The 16,459-nt window shown below is 46.9% G+C and overlaps 1 protein-coding gene across 3 annotated transcripts in view; it reads left to right on the top strand.

The window, feature by feature from the left end:
* The window catches only part of TMEM241 (transmembrane protein 241), a 110,239-nt gene that overhangs the window by 46,601 nt on the left and 47,179 nt on the right, over positions 1 to 16,459 (top strand). For all 3 annotated transcript variants that reach the window (XM_046026079.1, XM_046026080.1, XM_046026081.1), the window contains exons 6-11: positions 1,444 to 1,469; positions 3,540 to 3,591; positions 5,197 to 5,245; positions 6,024 to 6,069; positions 7,208 to 7,243; positions 10,107 to 10,141. In XM_046026079.1, the coding sequence (XP_045882035.1) occupies positions 1,444 to 1,469; positions 3,540 to 3,591; positions 5,197 to 5,245; positions 6,024 to 6,069; positions 7,208 to 7,243; positions 10,107 to 10,141 (244 nt within the window). The remainder of the gene's footprint in view (positions 1 to 1,443; positions 1,470 to 3,539; positions 3,592 to 5,196; positions 5,246 to 6,023; positions 6,070 to 7,207; positions 7,244 to 10,106; positions 10,142 to 16,459) is intronic.

Here is a 16,459-nt window from a genome sequence, read left to right as displayed (position 1 = left end):
CCTCACTTTTTTTTCTTTTTTAAGATTTTTTATTTACTTGACAGAGACAACAGTGAGAGAGGGAACACAAGCAGGGGGAGTGGGAGGGGGAGAATAGGCTTCCGGTGGAGCAGGGAGCCTGATGGAGGGTTCAATCCCAGGACCCTGGGATCATGACCTGAGCTGAAGGCAGACGCTTAATGACTGAGCCACCCAGGCGCCCCATTCATACTTCCCTTTTAAGAGTTAGAGTAAAAAAGCTGTAGTTTGGGGGCACCTGGGTGGCTCAGTGGGTTAAGCCTCTGCCTTCAGCTCAGGTCATGATCTCAGGGTCCTGGGATCAAGTCCTGAGTCAGGCTCTCTGCTAGGCAGGGAGCCTGCTTCCTCCTCTCTCTCTCTCTCTCTCTCTCTGCCTGCCTCTCTGCCTACTTGTGATCTCTCTCTGTCACATAAATAAAATCTTAAAAAAAAAAAAAAGCTGTAGTTTGTCCCCAACTAGCTAAGTAATCCTTCTGAAATGTCCAGAATTAATGTTATTTCCTCTACCAAATATAGAAACATCTGTGCTTCTTCATGCTATAACTTTATACCTGAGTGCAAAGAACTAATTCCCATAAAATGACTAATAAAAACGATGGGCCACCTGGGTGATTCAGTCGATTGAGGATCCCACTCTCGGTTTCAGCTCATGTCATGATCTCAGGGTCTTGAGATTGAGCCTTGCATCGGGCTCTGGAGGGGGCATGGAGTCAGCTTGAGATTCTCTCTCTCCCTCTCCCTCTGCCCCCCCCCCGCCTGCTGCTCATGCTCTCACTCTCTAAATAAATAAAATATTTTTTAAAAAAGACTAATAAAAAGGAGAGAATAAAGGTAGGGCCTGCATTAGAATTTCTTCATTTCGGTGCATTTTAAATGACAAGTTTAGATTTCCCCAATCTGCCCTTTCTCTCTCTCTAGGGGTGGAGCCAGCTGTCCATTCTCCTTTTTCCTGTTTCTTCATTTGTGCATCATCCCAGAGAACTTACAGCACTGCTCAGAGTCAGGGCTGGATCAATGAAAAGCAAACATAAGGAGGCAGACTGGAATAGAAACTGAAAAAGAGCTTTCCCTTCTTCCACAGGTCTCTATCGATTTCTCTCTCTCCCTTTCTTGGTGTGTAAGATATCTGAAGGCTTGGCCCTGGCCTTGTTTTGGGGTTTTGTGAGTAAACCCAGTTCCAGGGGTGAGTGTAGAAAAACCACACACCCAGAGTTCTTTGCCCAAGTGACTCAGCTCTGGACCTCTGAGTCATCCTTTGGGTGGTCCAAGCAGAAAAAGCCTCCAGAAATACCAAGGTGCAGCCAGCTCTTAAGCCCCCATTAAGCTTACTCAACATTTATTTGCCTCTTGATCTAAATATTTTCTTTTAAGGGGAAAAAAAGGATTTATACAGACTAACTCTAAGTCTCTTATATTTTCATACAGAAAACATCTCCTGCAAAGATCTGTAGGTAAGTTAACACAACAACAACAACCCACAGTCCTCTAAAATAGAAGATTTAACCTGATTTTAAATGATGATAAACGGTTAGAGATTCCTATTTGAGAGCTGACAGAATTTATTATAAACAGATAAATACCCCTGTTTTGTGTCTTATGCTAAATTTTACTATCTCTTTCTCTCTCTCTCTCTCTCTTTTTTTTTTTTTTGGTAATATTCTGTTCCTAAGGGGAAAATAACCCATGCTTGATTTCAGTCACTGATGCCCAAAACTTCACTAAGAGTTGTGTAATACTGATGGGAGAAGGAAAATGGAAAACACAGAAAATGACTTAAAATGCTTACAATCATGTTTGCACTTTATTGGGTTTTTATGATTCCCTTGGTGGAGCAAGCACTGGCTGCAGGGTCAGGGATCTGGGTCGTGGTCTTGGGCCGCAGCAGGGCAACCAAGGGCAGGCTTCATGGCCCTTCGTGCCTCGTTCCCTGGGCTGAAACGCGAGCTGGGCTGGACTCTCGGGCCGGTCCCCCACCCCGCTATGTGCTAACCTGTAACCCTGTTCTCTAGCTGCTTCCGGCCTCCTGGGCTATAGCTCCAAAACTCAGTCCTGAGGATAGAAAGCCAACAGAAATGCTTTGACGCATGGATTTAGGACTTTTTGTTTCAAATATTCCTGGGCTTTCATCCAGTCTCTTATTTTGCCTTTATTACAGGCTGCTACTTGGAAAAAGAAAAACACAACACTGTCAGGACTCATCCTCTTGTTTAAAAGATTAGCAGGTGTTAAAGAGAGGCATTAAAACCCACTAATACCTGATATAATCAGGTGTTGCTCAAGGCCAAGTTTGGTGGGAAACCAAGCAATGTCTCCCACCTGGCTATCTCCTCTCAGCCCCAAGGGGCTGTCTGTGTAAGAGGACCTCTAACATGCATTGCCTGTGGCTGGGGAAGCGTCCTGTAGCCTATAAAGCCTTCTGCTATAGGTAGACACCAAACCTATTACGGTTCTCCTCTCCTCTCCCCACCTAAAACCTGCCTAATCCTGTGAAGTCCCAGAAACCCTTCCAGCCGCCTCCCTCCACTCACTCCACCCTTTGCCTCAGAGTCCCTTGACAATCTGCTGCCTTGGGGTCTTCTGGAGGCCCTTTGTGTGCACCATCAAAGCTGGCGAGGCTGTAGAAGGAGGGCAGGCCGGGGGCGCCTGGGTGGCTCAGTGGGTTAAAGCCTCTGCCTTCAGCTCAGGTCATGGTCCCAGGGTCCTGGGATCGAGCCCCTCATCGGGCTCTCTGCTTGGCAGGGAGCCTGCTTCCTCCTCTCTCTCTGCCTGCCTCTCTGCCTAGTTGTGATTTCTCTCTGTCAAAGAAATAAAAATAAAAAAAAAAAAAAAAAAAGAAGGAGGGCAGGCCGGAGTGGAGGACCTCCTTGTATCCTAGGGTGTCCCGTGCTGACCTTCCAGGGCTGTGACCATCCCAGCTCTGAGGATTCCCCGTACTGGTTCCCCTGTCCCAGGCCGCTGGCCACACCAGGTGGGTTCTGCATATTTGGCAGGAATGCCACGGGAGTGATGTGGCCGTCTTGGTATGTCGTATCAGGAGGCATATGGCACACACCTGTCCCATCGCTGGAGATGTTTAGGTTGATCATGTGGGGAAGATAAAGCGCAAAAGATTTTAACGTGTGTCCCATGGCGTTTCCTTTTTCCTAAGTGGCAGAACTGCAGTCTGATTACCCAGTTTTTGTGTATTTGGGGGGACCTGTGGTTTAGAAAATTTCTTATTACCTGTTTCACGGGCATCCTGTTTTTCTCGAGTGAGCCAGCTGTGGTTTTGCAAATGTCCTGCAAGTAAGTGCCCATGTCTGGGGATGAGGCCAGCTGAGCCCCAGGGAGGGAACTGTCTGGTCCCCAGGGGGGCACGCAGTGGAAAACCGCGTAGGTAATGGGGTTCTCAGTGGAGGGAAGGGCACAGGGCGAAGTCTCGCCCAGGCTCACTCCACTCCACGTGTTTCAGCCCCCACGTTCTCTGGGCAACCCTTTGATACTGACAAGTGAGGCTGCCTGTTTCATCTCTCTTCACACAGTGCCCTCTTCCTCCTGGCTGCCGCAGGATGCCTTCCCTTCAATGACCCCCAGGTAAGTTCAGGGGCACTCATTTTGCCTTCCAGGTGTCTTTTATGGTCTGAAGCTTCTGTGCATGAGCAGAACTTCCTAGTCCTTCCTTCGGGAAGCAGAAGAACCCCAGCCTCTGCAAAGGCTAGGTGCCTCTAGCCCAGTCCACACCTTTCCCGCAGGCTTTCACCTTTTCTTCAGGGCTGTGGCAGCTCGGCAGAGCTCTGGGCTCCGGAGGCTATGGTGGGTACTATTGGCCTCTGTATGTGCCGGGAGGACCCACACGCCCCGGCCCAAATTTCCCCAGCCTCGTGCACTGAGGTGATGTTGATTTTCCCTTTCATCCCGAGGGCCTCATCTGCAGAGTGATTTTCACTTTGTTACCCTGAGTTTTTCCTTAATAGGCCCTGAGGACCCGCCTCCTCACCCCCCCGCCCCGTAGTCGTCCTGTGGTGGGTCTGTCTGCTCTCTTTTCTTCCCCAGCAGTTATTAAGTCCCCATCAAGTGTCAGGCACTGAGCCAGGCTCTGGGGACACAAAGAAGAATTGTCCTCATCCAGGCAGAAGTCAGAGTCTAGTCAGAGCAAAGGAGAGTAGGACAGACAAGAAACAGATAATTATAGCATGGGGAGGCCAGGGCTCTGTCATGGGGACATAGGGATGCCATGTGGCACCTAAGAAGACTTGGGGGACCGGGGAAGTAGGAAGAACTAATGATTACAGGAAGCCAGCTATGTGCCAGGCTCTGGGCCAATGCTTCATGTGCTTTATTTTATTCAAAATCTCACAGTTGCCCAAGGAGAAGGACTCTTATTGTTTTCATTGCATAGCTAAAGAGTCACGAGGCCCCCAAGTCACCAGCTAGTGAGTAAGTGGGGATCTGTGTGATGCTAGAGCCGGACTCTGCTCTCTGGACCTAAATCTTGGAGGGCAAGGAGCAGATGGCCAGAAGAAGAAAGCAGGTGTGGGCACCGTCATGGAGGTGTCCTGCCTTTCTAGGATTCAGCTGTAGTAAGCACTATGTGCATCCCCCGTGTAAATTCCTGCCCTTCTGGAATTTACAGGCTAGTGGATGGTGGAGAAAGAGACAGATGATATGTGAAACAGAGTGTAGTAAGTGGGATAAACTTCTACAGAGAAAAATAAGGAGGGGAAGAAGAGAGGGAGTGCTCCTCAGCTGAGTTGGTAGGGGAAGCATTCGGGCTCGGGGATGTGCAAGTTCTTCCTCTGGGGGGCTTGCAGTAGATGGGAATGATGGGGTTGACAAGGGCTTGTCCTAGAGATCCTTGGGTGCCATGAGTTTGGATTTTATCCTGAAGTCACTGGGGGACTACTGAATGATTTTAAGCAGTAGGTGACACCATCTGATTAGCCTTGTAGAGACACAGTGTGAAGGCAGTGTGGAGAACAGGCAAAGGGGTGCTGGAGGCAGAGAGCCCTAGTAGGAAGATATCATAGGCATCGAGGTGAGAAATGAGGATGGACTGGCCAAAGGCCCCAGAGTCCTGTCATGGCACCCTTGCTTGACACCATTCACTGACATTTAGGGTTTCTGATGGCCAGTCTGGGTCCCGTTTGTCCCTACTTGTAGCCATTTTATTATTATTATTTTTTAAATCCTGTGTTACAGTTTGATCCTGGTGGATATTTCTGGGCTGTAATTCACTTATTCTGTGTAGGTAAGTTTTAAAAGAACGCTTACTTAAATCATTAAGGCTTATTATTTAGACCTTATGATATATCCACTTTTCGGAGACCTTGAACGATAGGAAGATTACAGACAAGGCGTCAGGGTTAAACTTAAATGGGCATTTTCTTATCTAATTTTCCTGTTTGGGAGTTTTCCTCAAATGTTCCCATTTCTGATATAGTCTCCTCTTTTTCTCAACAAACGTTAATTAACTCACCAAGGCTCTGGCTTGCTTGCTCACATCTACCTGAGAAACGCTGGTTGGTCTTTAAAAATGGTGAGAAGAGATCCAGAAGTTTGTGTCAGAAACACAGTCCTTCAGCAGCATACCCAAAGAGAGCGAAGCGGGGGAACTAAGAGGGCCATTTGACTTCATTTCCAATCATCCGTTCAATTTTTCCCATCTGGAGTCTTAGGGGGAGCGGGGCCCTGCTTTGGCTACACACGGTTCAGAAATGCCGCGTGTCCCTTCCTCCCGTGCACCTTGCAAAGGAAGCTGAAACCTGCCTGTGAACCGTGTCCTTCTGCTGATCACGAGCCCTCCTGGCCCAGCCCTCTCTGTACTGAACGGTCATCACAGGGGATTACTGTACTGGCATCCTGGGCTCCCTCCAGAGCGGTGGTGCCGCCCCCTGTCGGTGGGGTAGGGGGTGACCCTCTCGGGAAGAGCAGCCCTCGCCCTTGTGGCTTCCCTGCTTCCCTGCAGGTATGGGCAGCCCCTTAGGCAGAATGTCCTGTGCCAGTAACACACGCCGCTTCGTTTTCAGGGGCATATAAGATATTGCAGAAGGCCCGGAAACCCAGCACGCTAAGGTAAACCTTTTCCAGTGTGGTGGGTTATTCGGTTCAAGCAAAGGGGTGAGACCCACGGTGTCGTGAGCTTGTTCTGTTCAGCTGGAGACTCTGCACGGCAGCCGGAGGCCCCCAGGGCTGTTTCTCCTGCTGTTGGGCCCTTGCATGCAGGCTCCACCAGCACCTGATCCTACCCACCGTCAGCAGTGGGTGAAGAGCAGGGGAGCCCCTGGCCTCCTCCTGCAGGGGCAGCTGTTCAGATGACATTTTTATAAAAATTACGTGACCCGCTGCTTTGGGGCCCCGGTTTACTTCTTCCAGCTCAGAGGCCAACTCTTTTTTCTTGTTTCCTCAGCCCCTTCCTAACTTGACTTCATTCAGACCCAGGAGTTCCCCCAGTCCTGAGCTCTGTGCTGGGGTAAAATGAGAGCTCTGTTGCTCAGTCAACACACCAGACAACAGACAAATGTCAGTGAAAGAGAGAGGAGTCCTGGTGTGGGTTGGCCTGCAGCTGGGAGATTCAGAGGCCCCGGACTGGCCCCCGGGCCTCTGGGTTTTTGGGGCCACAGAAGGACCCTTGGGAGAAGATTATACTCTCAGAGGCTGTGACTTTCAGTCCTTAGAACACCTTTTCTTTTAGTGAAGGGCTTCTGCAGCAAAAAGCCAGTGAAGTTGCCAGATAAAATATAGAATGCCCAGTTAAATTTGAATTTCAGGGAAGTAGTGAGTCCTTTTTTTAGTGTAACTATGGCCCCTGCAATATTTGGAATATACTTGAACGGGATTCTTTATGTGAGATTCAGATTTATTTGGGTGTCCTGTATTTTTATCCGTCAAATATGGTGACCCTGGGAGCCAGTCCAATGGCCTGAGAGACTTGACTCTTCTTTCACAGTGGAAAATGTACATGTAGGAGATAATCTGTCACAGATGAAAATGTTTGTGATAACTATTAACTAGGAAGTGTTTTTTAAAAAACAAGCCAGGAACAAGTTTTGAATATAAAGTATGCTTCATACAATTTATTGACAATTTTTAAATGTAGAAACTTAACCATAGATATAATTTACTAGAATATAATGCCTCCTTTGTGTATGTAAAACACTTCTATTATTTTACATGTCTTATCTCTCTCTCTTTTTTTTTTCTAATTCCTTAGCGACATTGACCAGCAGTACTTAAACTATATGTTCAGGTAAAATATAACTTACGTTTTCAAGAAACAACTCCTATCTTTCTAGAGCTAATGGATTTTTAGTTCCCAATAATATTTTGATTAGAGAGTTCTGAGCCAGTGTGCCTACCAGAGAGGCAAGCTTAATAATTTGTGAGATGACTAGAAGTTAAGAAAACCATATTGTAGCTCTATCCGTAGACCAGGCAAGAGGGACCTCTTTCTGGCTCCAGAGTTCAGAAGGCCATGCCTTTCCCCATGGCTGCTGAAGTCTGTAAGGCTAAGGGGACATTTCTTTCCAGGGCCCACATCCTCCCTTCTAGCCTGGGACCTAGAATTCCCTGCTCAAGTGGTCCTGGGCTTGATTCCCAGGCCTTCTATCTTCCCAGCTCGTTCCTAGACCCAAGAAGTGTCCAAAGACAGGGTATTAGTGGGGGACAGGGTATGCGTGGAGGGTGGACTTGCAGGCTCACCTGTCCACACATGAGTACGTGTCCTAGTGTGTGGGATGGGCCTGAGGTGGAGACGGAAGGGAGCTCACCGGGAGCCAGGAGCCAGAGGTTGGAGCTATCAGGGGTTCTGTCAGGTTATGACTTTGGACTTCAACCTGTAGAGAACACATTTTTCTCTCTTTTCCCATTATATTTCCTATATAGGAAAGAGGGGAAGGTTTTCTGTTTTGTTCATTGCCATATCCCCAAATTAGAACAGTAGCCGGCACTGACTGGACAGTCAAGAAACAGCTGTTGAGTGCACTTTACAAGTCTGCTGTCTGTCATGATATGCCTTTTTTTTTGTAATTCTTTTAATTTTTATTTATTTTTATTTTTTTTTTCCATTTTATTTATTTTTTCAGTGTAACAGTATTCATTCTTTTTGCACAACACCCAGTGCTCCATGCAAAACGTGCCCTCCCCATTACCCACCACCTGTTCCCCCAACCTCCCACCCCTGACCCTTCAAAACCCTCAGGTTGTTTTTCAGAGTCCATAGTCTCTTATGGTTCTCCTCCCCTTCCAAATTTTTTTTTTTTATAAACATATAATGTGTTTTTATCCCCAGGGTCTGTGAATCGCCAGGTTTACACACTTCACAGCACTCACGATAGCACTTACCCACCCCAATGTCCATAGCCCCCTCCCATGATATGCCTTTTATAGGCGTATAATTTCTTCTTAGGGTTTACATGTCACATATAGTCTTAGAAATATAGGGAGCTTCAAGGTATAACCTATGCCCACCATAAATACTCCTAAGGTGATTAACTACAATTTCAAAAACATACGCAGTGCCTGCCATATGTCTCGTCCTGCTAGGCACTTGGGATCCAGAAGGAATAAAATGTGGTTCTTTCCCATAGGAGGTCACAGTGTAGGAATTAGGAGTGGTATGCCAGGAGATTTGCCAAACTCCAACAGGAATGAGAGGATCAACTCTTTCATTTAATTATTTCTTCTTACTTTTGTCCCCTAATATTTTATTTTGGGGACACCCTTTGGGATGATGCCAGTGATGGGATTTGGGATACCAGAGCAAGCCCTGGGAGTTACTTGGGGATGGAAAGGGGCCTCCTCTGTCCTGCTATAGGAGTTCTAACCAAAAGGGGATCCAGTGAGATAACGGAGTATGTATGTACAGGGTCCGTGTTTGCCAAAGAAAGAAGAGATGGCCAGCGAAGGGCAGAACGTCTCTAGTCTTGTTGTAGTGTATGTGTTTTTTGCAGCTACGTGTAAGGCCTGTCTACAAACCCACAACTTCTGAATGACCCAACATTCTCACTGCCTTTCTCCTGACCCTCCTCTCCTCCTGCCTCTTCGCGTGGCGCCCCTCCTCTGAGCCATCAGAGAACCTGCACTTTAGGGGCAGAGCAAAGGAAGAAATTGAGAAAAACTGAAATGGTGCAAGGAGTTAACCCCAGGGTAGGGAGGGGGCAGCGCTGTCACAAGAACAGTGGCTTCCCTGTTCAGACTGTCCTCCACACTGCCTACGATGTCACCAACTAGAGACTTTGATGGTTCTCCACCTGGTGCCCTTGAGCGCACCTGGGGGTATAATGGAGGAAAATAGCTGATGCTCGGATCTTGCCGTTAGAGAGCCTAGCCAGGGTGTTGGCTATTCTGATGTCCAGTCGGCATAAGGACCAGCGTAGGCTATCTGGCATTAAAATTTTTAAAAATTCCCTCCTATCCTTGGATAAAAAGTTGTATTCCTAACCTCTAACCAGATAGCCAGCCGAGCAGCATGGAATCGTGATGGAAGAAGGTGACCCCGGGGTGACCTGGGGCAGTGTGAAGGTGCAGTGGGTGGGTGCTTCCTGGGAGATGGGAGAAGCTTCCAGAGAGGAAGATGGGAGAATACCAAGGACCAATAGGGCCAGTATCAGAGGAACACTCCTCTTCCTCTTCATCCTTTTTGGCTTCTATTGCCCATCAGTCCAGGTAGTTTCTAGGCACATGGAGGGTGGGATGGATCATTCTGTGGGAAATCTAGCCTCCTTTCTACAGAACTAATTTTATGGTAAACGCACATCTCTCATGCTCAACAGCTAGTTTTTCAGTTGCAGCCAATCTGTAATTCAGAGTCTGCTTTGTTGAGCTTACACATACTCTTGGCAGATTAGGTGAGCGTGGTAATAAGGCCGCACTGCTGGCCTCGGAGTAGGGTGTGAGTCCTCGGCCCATCACGGGGTACGGTCAGCCCCCTTGCCCAAACCCGAGGCATCTCAGGGGATCTCACCCTCTCACTGATGAGTGAGACCATTCTCTGCAGATAATCAGCTTTTAGACAGATTTCACTGTTTATGAGCAGAATGGGCGGAAATGTGTGTTGCTGTTTTCTCGGTGCTGGGGGAAGACTTCTTAATGCTCTGCTCTTCCGTTTTCAGCGTGGTGCTTCTGGGACTTGCGTCTCATCCCACAGGTAAGTCAGTTTATTTTCTATGGCCCATTCAACCCAGTGCTGTGACCCGGTCGTATCTCTGAGGGAGATTCTGTGAGAGAGCGTGGTTTGCCTACTAGGATGGGAGCCCCAGGGTTAGGCATGGCCCACGTGCTGGAAACTGGTCTCAATGACCCCTTGTGGGTTCATCGCCCATGAATTTATTCTTACCCCTTCTTGAATTTTGTCCTCTGTGTTTTCATCTGGTGCGGCCGCAGCTCTCCAGACAGGCTTGTTATCTGCTGGATAAACTATTGCTCACCTTCTCTTTTTCTAAAGTTTCTTCTTCAAATATCCAGAATTGCCTCAGTCCTAGTGGGAAAGGATTTGGTGGAAAAGTTCAGATTCACCCTACTGCTGACTGACATCCTTTTGTACATTTTTATCATATGCGATCATACGATATTCATCATTGTAGATGAAGGAAGTCAAATTTTAAAGCTTACCTTTGCCGTGTTGGCTGCCTTGATTATTTTACAATTGTTTCCCGGATTCAGGAATCGCCTGCAATACTCTGTTCCATTGCAGTTTTTTACTCTGAAAGGTTTTGAAGTTGATGCCAAATGTCACGAAATAGTATCCGCGGGCGGTATGGCTGGAAATGCACATTTCATCAGTCAGGCTCCTTCAACCCATGTTTGTTGGCCATTTGCTGGGCTTAAGGCATTTCCCAAGCCCTCAGAGTCTCAGTTAAAATGAGAAAGGTGAACTGACTTATTTCTAAAGCCCTTTCTAGCTCCCGTTGTGCCCAAAACGATGACAGCTTTCTGCTGGTGCCTTGAGCTGTTTCAGATTATTTGAACTAGTCTCCCAAGGAAACTGTCAGTAGCGACGCAGTGTTTCTTGGTCGTATCTGACCCACCTGAACCCATGTCTCATGAGGATACCTCGAATTTCTTTTCTCAGAGCCTTATTCCATACTTTCCCACTGTGATGCACACCTGCTGTTTTCTGCCCATTCCAACAGCCTGGGGCTGTCTCCCGACTATGAAGTTTGCTGTTGAGTGCCCTCTGCACACTCGTGTTGAAAACCTATCCTTGGCAAAACAAAAATCATATGAAACCCATGGTGTGAACCCTACCCATTTCCCCTCACCTGTGCCACAGCTTCTATGCCTTGGCGCGTGCCTCCTGTCATTCTTTCATGCCGTCAGGAGGTTGGCATCCAAGAGATACTCACGAGCCCCCGCAGCTCCCTCCTCCTTGCAAAGCAGTTTTGGTCAAAGCCTTTGTTTGGAAAGTTCGCTGGTTCTCCTCAAGCTGCATGCTCATTTGCTCCCTGTGGAATTCGTGGTGGACTTGGGTGACTAATTCTTACCTAAAGAAATCACTCTGCCTTTCAACTAAGAGGTGATGCTCGTTCATTTTTTACTCACGATTCTCAGAGCTGGAAGGAGTCTTCGTGATTATCCGCGTTGCCACCTCCTTTTGCAAATTGGGAACTTGAAGCCCAGAGCCGTTAAGGGATGTGGCCAAGGTGGAGCAGGGGAGGCGAGTAGCCGAGAGAGACTGGAATTTAGATCCTGACCCTTCTCCCAGGTTTTTCTTTTTAAATGCTTCTTTTTTCATGGATCCTGGGGTTTATTAGAAAGTCTCCTGAGTGAGTGAATACTTAAGTACAATTTTTTAAAATTTCCTGTGAGAGCTTCTCTTGGATTTTGTTTTTACTTTGTTCTGTTTTTGAGAGAGAATGTCTGTGCATGCACACATGTGAGGGGCCAGGGAGCAGAGGGAGAAGGAGAAAGAGAATCTTAAGCAGGCTCCAGGCTCAACACAGAGCCCAGCATGGGGCTTGAACTCACAACCCTGAGATCACAACCTGAACGGAAAGCAAGAATCAGACACTTAACCGACTGAGCCACCCAGGCTTCTCTTGGTTTGAGGGGCGTTTGTCTACCAGTTTCTGAGCACAGGGATGCTAGTAATAGTTTATACAGTTTGGCCAGCATTCCCACATTTCACCTTGAGTTACTGCTAAACTTTTAGGTTAGTGCAAGAATATACTCTCTGGGCACACAAAGTGGTCAACAGCCTATGGTCGTAGAGTGGCCTGGGCAGAAGAGTAATTTAAGACAGGCCCTGGATTCTTTTTGAGGTGATGAAATGTTCTGGAATTCGGTAGTGGTGATAGTTGTACAACTTGGATAATATGCTAAAAACTACTGAATTTTTAAAAAAGATTTTATTTCTTTATTTGACAGAGACACAGTGCGAGAAAGAACAAGCAGTAGGGTGGGAGAGGGAGAAGCAGGCTTGCCGCTGAGCAGGGAGCCTGGTGGGGGGCTCGATCCTAGGACCCTGAGATCATGACCTGAGCCGAAGGCAGCTGCTCAACAACTGAGCCACCCAGGTGCCCCCAAACCACTGAATTTTTTAAAAATGTATGGGGGTTATGGGGCTCCTGTGTGGCTTGTTGGTTAGGGATCTGATTTTTGATTTTGGCTCAGGTCATGATCACAGAGTTGTGAGATTGAGTTCTGCATTGCCCTCCAAGCTGAACGTGGAGCCTGCTTAAGATTCTCTCTTTCCTTCTCTCTCTCTGCTCCCTCTTCACTCTTTCTCTCTCTCTCAAAAAAAAAAAAAAAAAAAAAGTATAGGGGCTAAAAAACAAATCACTCTTATTTTGAGAACCTGTTTGAAACTCAGTTATACCAGAAAAAGGTATTTACAAAGATTAATTTTCCTCCAGATTATATTAAAAAAAAAAAAAAAGCAATGGACATCAGATGCTTAGTCCCGTTCCTTCTGCAGGCTTTGATCACTTGTCTGGTGAATGATTGATGGGTCTGTGGTGGGCAGCTCAGGAAGTTGTAAATCCTGTGGGATTCCTCAGAGAGACCGGGCACACTTCTCCAGAGGGACTCCTGGGTGCAGGTTTGCTGTGTTGCAGTTTTCAGGCGGCTGAGGGGATTGTCTCTGAAGAGGCCAGGTAAAGAAAGCCGGGCTCCTGAGAAGGATATTGCTGGCCTTTAAGACCGGCTGTGACTCTGGTGGCAACAGACGAGGTGGTCTTGGCCTCTTGCTTGGTCTCTTGCTGTAGGTGGCTGAGGCTCCCCAGTGAAAGGATGCCCCAAAGCTGTAGGGTTCAGGAGGCCTTCAGGCCTCAATAGCAGGGTCCATTGGAGGCCCTGGTGAAGGTGGGCATGGGATTCTGTACAAGCTGGTGGCTGCCTTCCAGAAGAAGCTGAAGATTTCCATCTATCCCACCACCCAGTCCAGCTTCTAACCCACGAGCATCCCAAGGAAACACTGTAAAATTTAACCTACTTCTTTGTGTATGAAGATGCTCTGCGTGTGGTCACTGTGATCCTGTTTGTTGCTTTCTTAGAACTTCTAGAAATTGTATGCCAAGTGGCCTTAAAGATGTATATCAGTGTTTTTCTTTTTGCCTCTGATCAGTGGGGTGCCACTGACTCGAAACCTTATTATCAACGGGCTGGTCCTTATGGGCTTGCTTGGATCAGGAATGTTGAGTAGCAAAACAATCCTGACTAGAATAGGGAAGCTACTTGTGAAATCCACATGAAAAGAGACTGTCTAGATTTTGATAAACTTTAACTTTTAGAAACTCTCAGGGCTGCCACATAACAATCATGGTCTAGCTAAATAGTGCTCTGCTTTGGGGCTGTGCAGTGCACAACCTGAGCAACTGGAAGCAGTGGCTTTTTGCTTCAAAAAGCGCTCAGGAGCAGTAAAATGGTTGTATTTGTTGGGTAAAGTGGATCACTAAGGCAGATAGATAATTAAGGTAGAAATTTGAGATGATGGAAGCTCAGAATCTAGAAGAATACTGGGGAGTCCATTTTCTCAGCTTTATAAACCTAGGTCAATTACCCTTAACTCTTTGATGGGTCCTGATAAGGTTTTCTCATAACAGTATACAACTGATTACAAAGTTTAAGCAAATAAAACACTGGAGGAGAATCTCTCATCTCCAGAAGTATTCAAGGACTGCTGAGATGGAACAGCTCTAGTTCCTTCTAATTTGTTACATTTCTCATTGGACCCATGGGTAGTCTAGCCTGTTTTTAAGTTAGAGCAATCCTTTATTCTTTCCCACTTGCTTATTACACTTTCCATCTAAAATGTCCCTGGCAGGGCCTGAGTATCAGGGAAAGCATATCCCTGAGTCCCCACACCTGCACCAGTTAAGACACAGTAAGTCCTCAGGGCTCGTGGGTGCAGTGTTTTGTTGTTGTTGTTTTGGGGGGGGGGGGTGCAGTGTTTTTACAAAGGATCTGTTAACAGTTGGCGGCACTTTTATTTTTTAAAAATGTTTAAATAAAATGTTTAAATAAAAAATGTTTTATTTATTTAAGTAATCTCTACACCCAATGTGGGGTTCAAATTTACAACGCCGAGATCAGGAGTTACATGCTCTGAGCCAGCCAGGTGCCCCACAGTTGCTAATATTTTAAAGCAGGGCTTCGTTCCTTTCCATTTCTTTTCACCTCTTTTTTTCACTTGTATCTTAATTATTTAGTAGTACTTTTGAAGCATTAAAAAATTGAGGTTATAGGGGCACCAGGGTGGCTTAGCTGGTTAAGTGTCCAACTCTTGTTTCAGCTCAGGTCATGATCTCAGGGTCGTGAGATGGAGTTCTGTGTCAGGCTCCACACTGAGCATGGAGTCAGCTTCAGATTCTCTTTCTACCTCTTCCTGTGCCCCACCCCACCCCCGCTTGCATGTGCACACTGTCTCTCTCAAAAAAATACTGAGGTATAATTTATGTATATGAAATGCACCTGTCTTATGTCAGTCAACTTTGACAAAGGTATACACCTGTGTAGCTTCCCTCCCATGAAGACATAGAGCATTTCTGTCACTATAGAAAGTTTCCTCCTGCCCCTTCCTCATTACCACCATCCAAGCCACCACGGATCTGATTTCTGTTTATCCCGGAGCCTCATATAAATGGAAACACATAGAGAGTGTTCCTTTGTGTCTGGCTCTTTCTTCAGTGTAGCATTCTGAGATTTATCTAGGTTGTGTACGTTTCACTAACTGATTCCCTCTTATTACTGAGGAGGGCGCTAGTGTGTGACCATCACGCCTTTTGTTTATCCATCCGCCTGCTGAGGCCCGCTTGCATGGTTTCCAGTTTTTGGCTATTATGAATAAAGCTTCCATGAACATTCTTGTTTCAATTTCTTTTTAAAGATTTTATTTTTAAGTAATCTGTACACCCAACGTGGGACTTGAACCTACAACCCTGAGATCAACTCACACGCTCTCCCGACTGCGCCAGCCAGGTGCCTTCCCCCCACGGACGTTCTTATACAAGACTTTTTTGTGGACTTATGTTTTCATGTCTCTTGGATAAATACCTAGGAATAGAATTTCTGTGTCTTAGAATAGATGTACATTTAACTTTTAAGAGAGTGCCAGTTTTCTGAAGTGTTTCTACCATTTTACACTCCTACTCAGCAGTGTCGGAGAGTTCCAGTTCTTCCACATTGTCACTAATATTTGGTGTTTAGTCTTATTTTAGCTAGTCTGCATGGTCTCTTGATAGTGCCCTTGATCGAGCTGCCCTTCTCACTCATTCCCGAGTGCCTGGAAAGAGAAGTGCTTCTGTAGTTGCAGATATGGCCCTGTGGGTCCCAGCCTTGCGAGTGCACCGAGAGGCAGTGGTGGGGATCAGGTAGATGGTTTTCCTTATCTGGAGTGCAGACCCTGCCACATTGCCCCCTTCGGGTACTGTGTTTACTCCTTGGTGGATGGAATCCACCTTCCCCTCCTGTCATTCAACCTCATGATTCATGCAGAGGCTTCAAGAACTTTGCTTCCCCTTGGACCATTTTAAGCACTAGTGGAGAAGAGACATTCTTCTGTTTGAAAGTTGCATTTCGTCTTTGTATCAGGCCCCCTCTGTTGCGTGTTCAAGAGGGAGGATTTCAAGGGCCCAGAGAGCAGAGAGACCCACAGGAACCGGACCCGGAAATGACCTTGCTGCCTGGTGTGCCTGTTGCTTATGTGTGAGACAAAGCAAGTAGCGCTGATTACTTCTTGGTCCCGACCTTCCGTTTTCCTGCCGGTTCCCAGGGCTAAAATCTGGTGAGAGGAAGTTCTCTTGATGTTCAAATATCTGTTAGTTTTGAATGTGGTAAGATGGGGCCACACTTTTCCCTGTGGCTGTTTCATGCTCTGATCATCAGAGAAACCGGATTCACTCCCTCAGTCCGAAGTCAGCAGAGTTTTAACCGTGGCCCGCAAAAGCACAGGGTCATGCCGTGACGAGCACCGGGCAGTGTCTGGAAGTGTTTGGTCACTATCTGTCCACCTGAAACGAATATGCTG

The sequence above is a fragment of the Meles meles genome, chromosome 12, assembly GCF_922984935.1.
Source record: "Meles meles chromosome 12, mMelMel3.1 paternal haplotype, whole genome shotgun sequence".
Taxonomy (NCBI): Eukaryota; Metazoa; Chordata; class Mammalia; order Carnivora; family Mustelidae; genus Meles; species Meles meles.
This window is presented reverse-complemented; position numbering and strand designations above follow the sequence as displayed.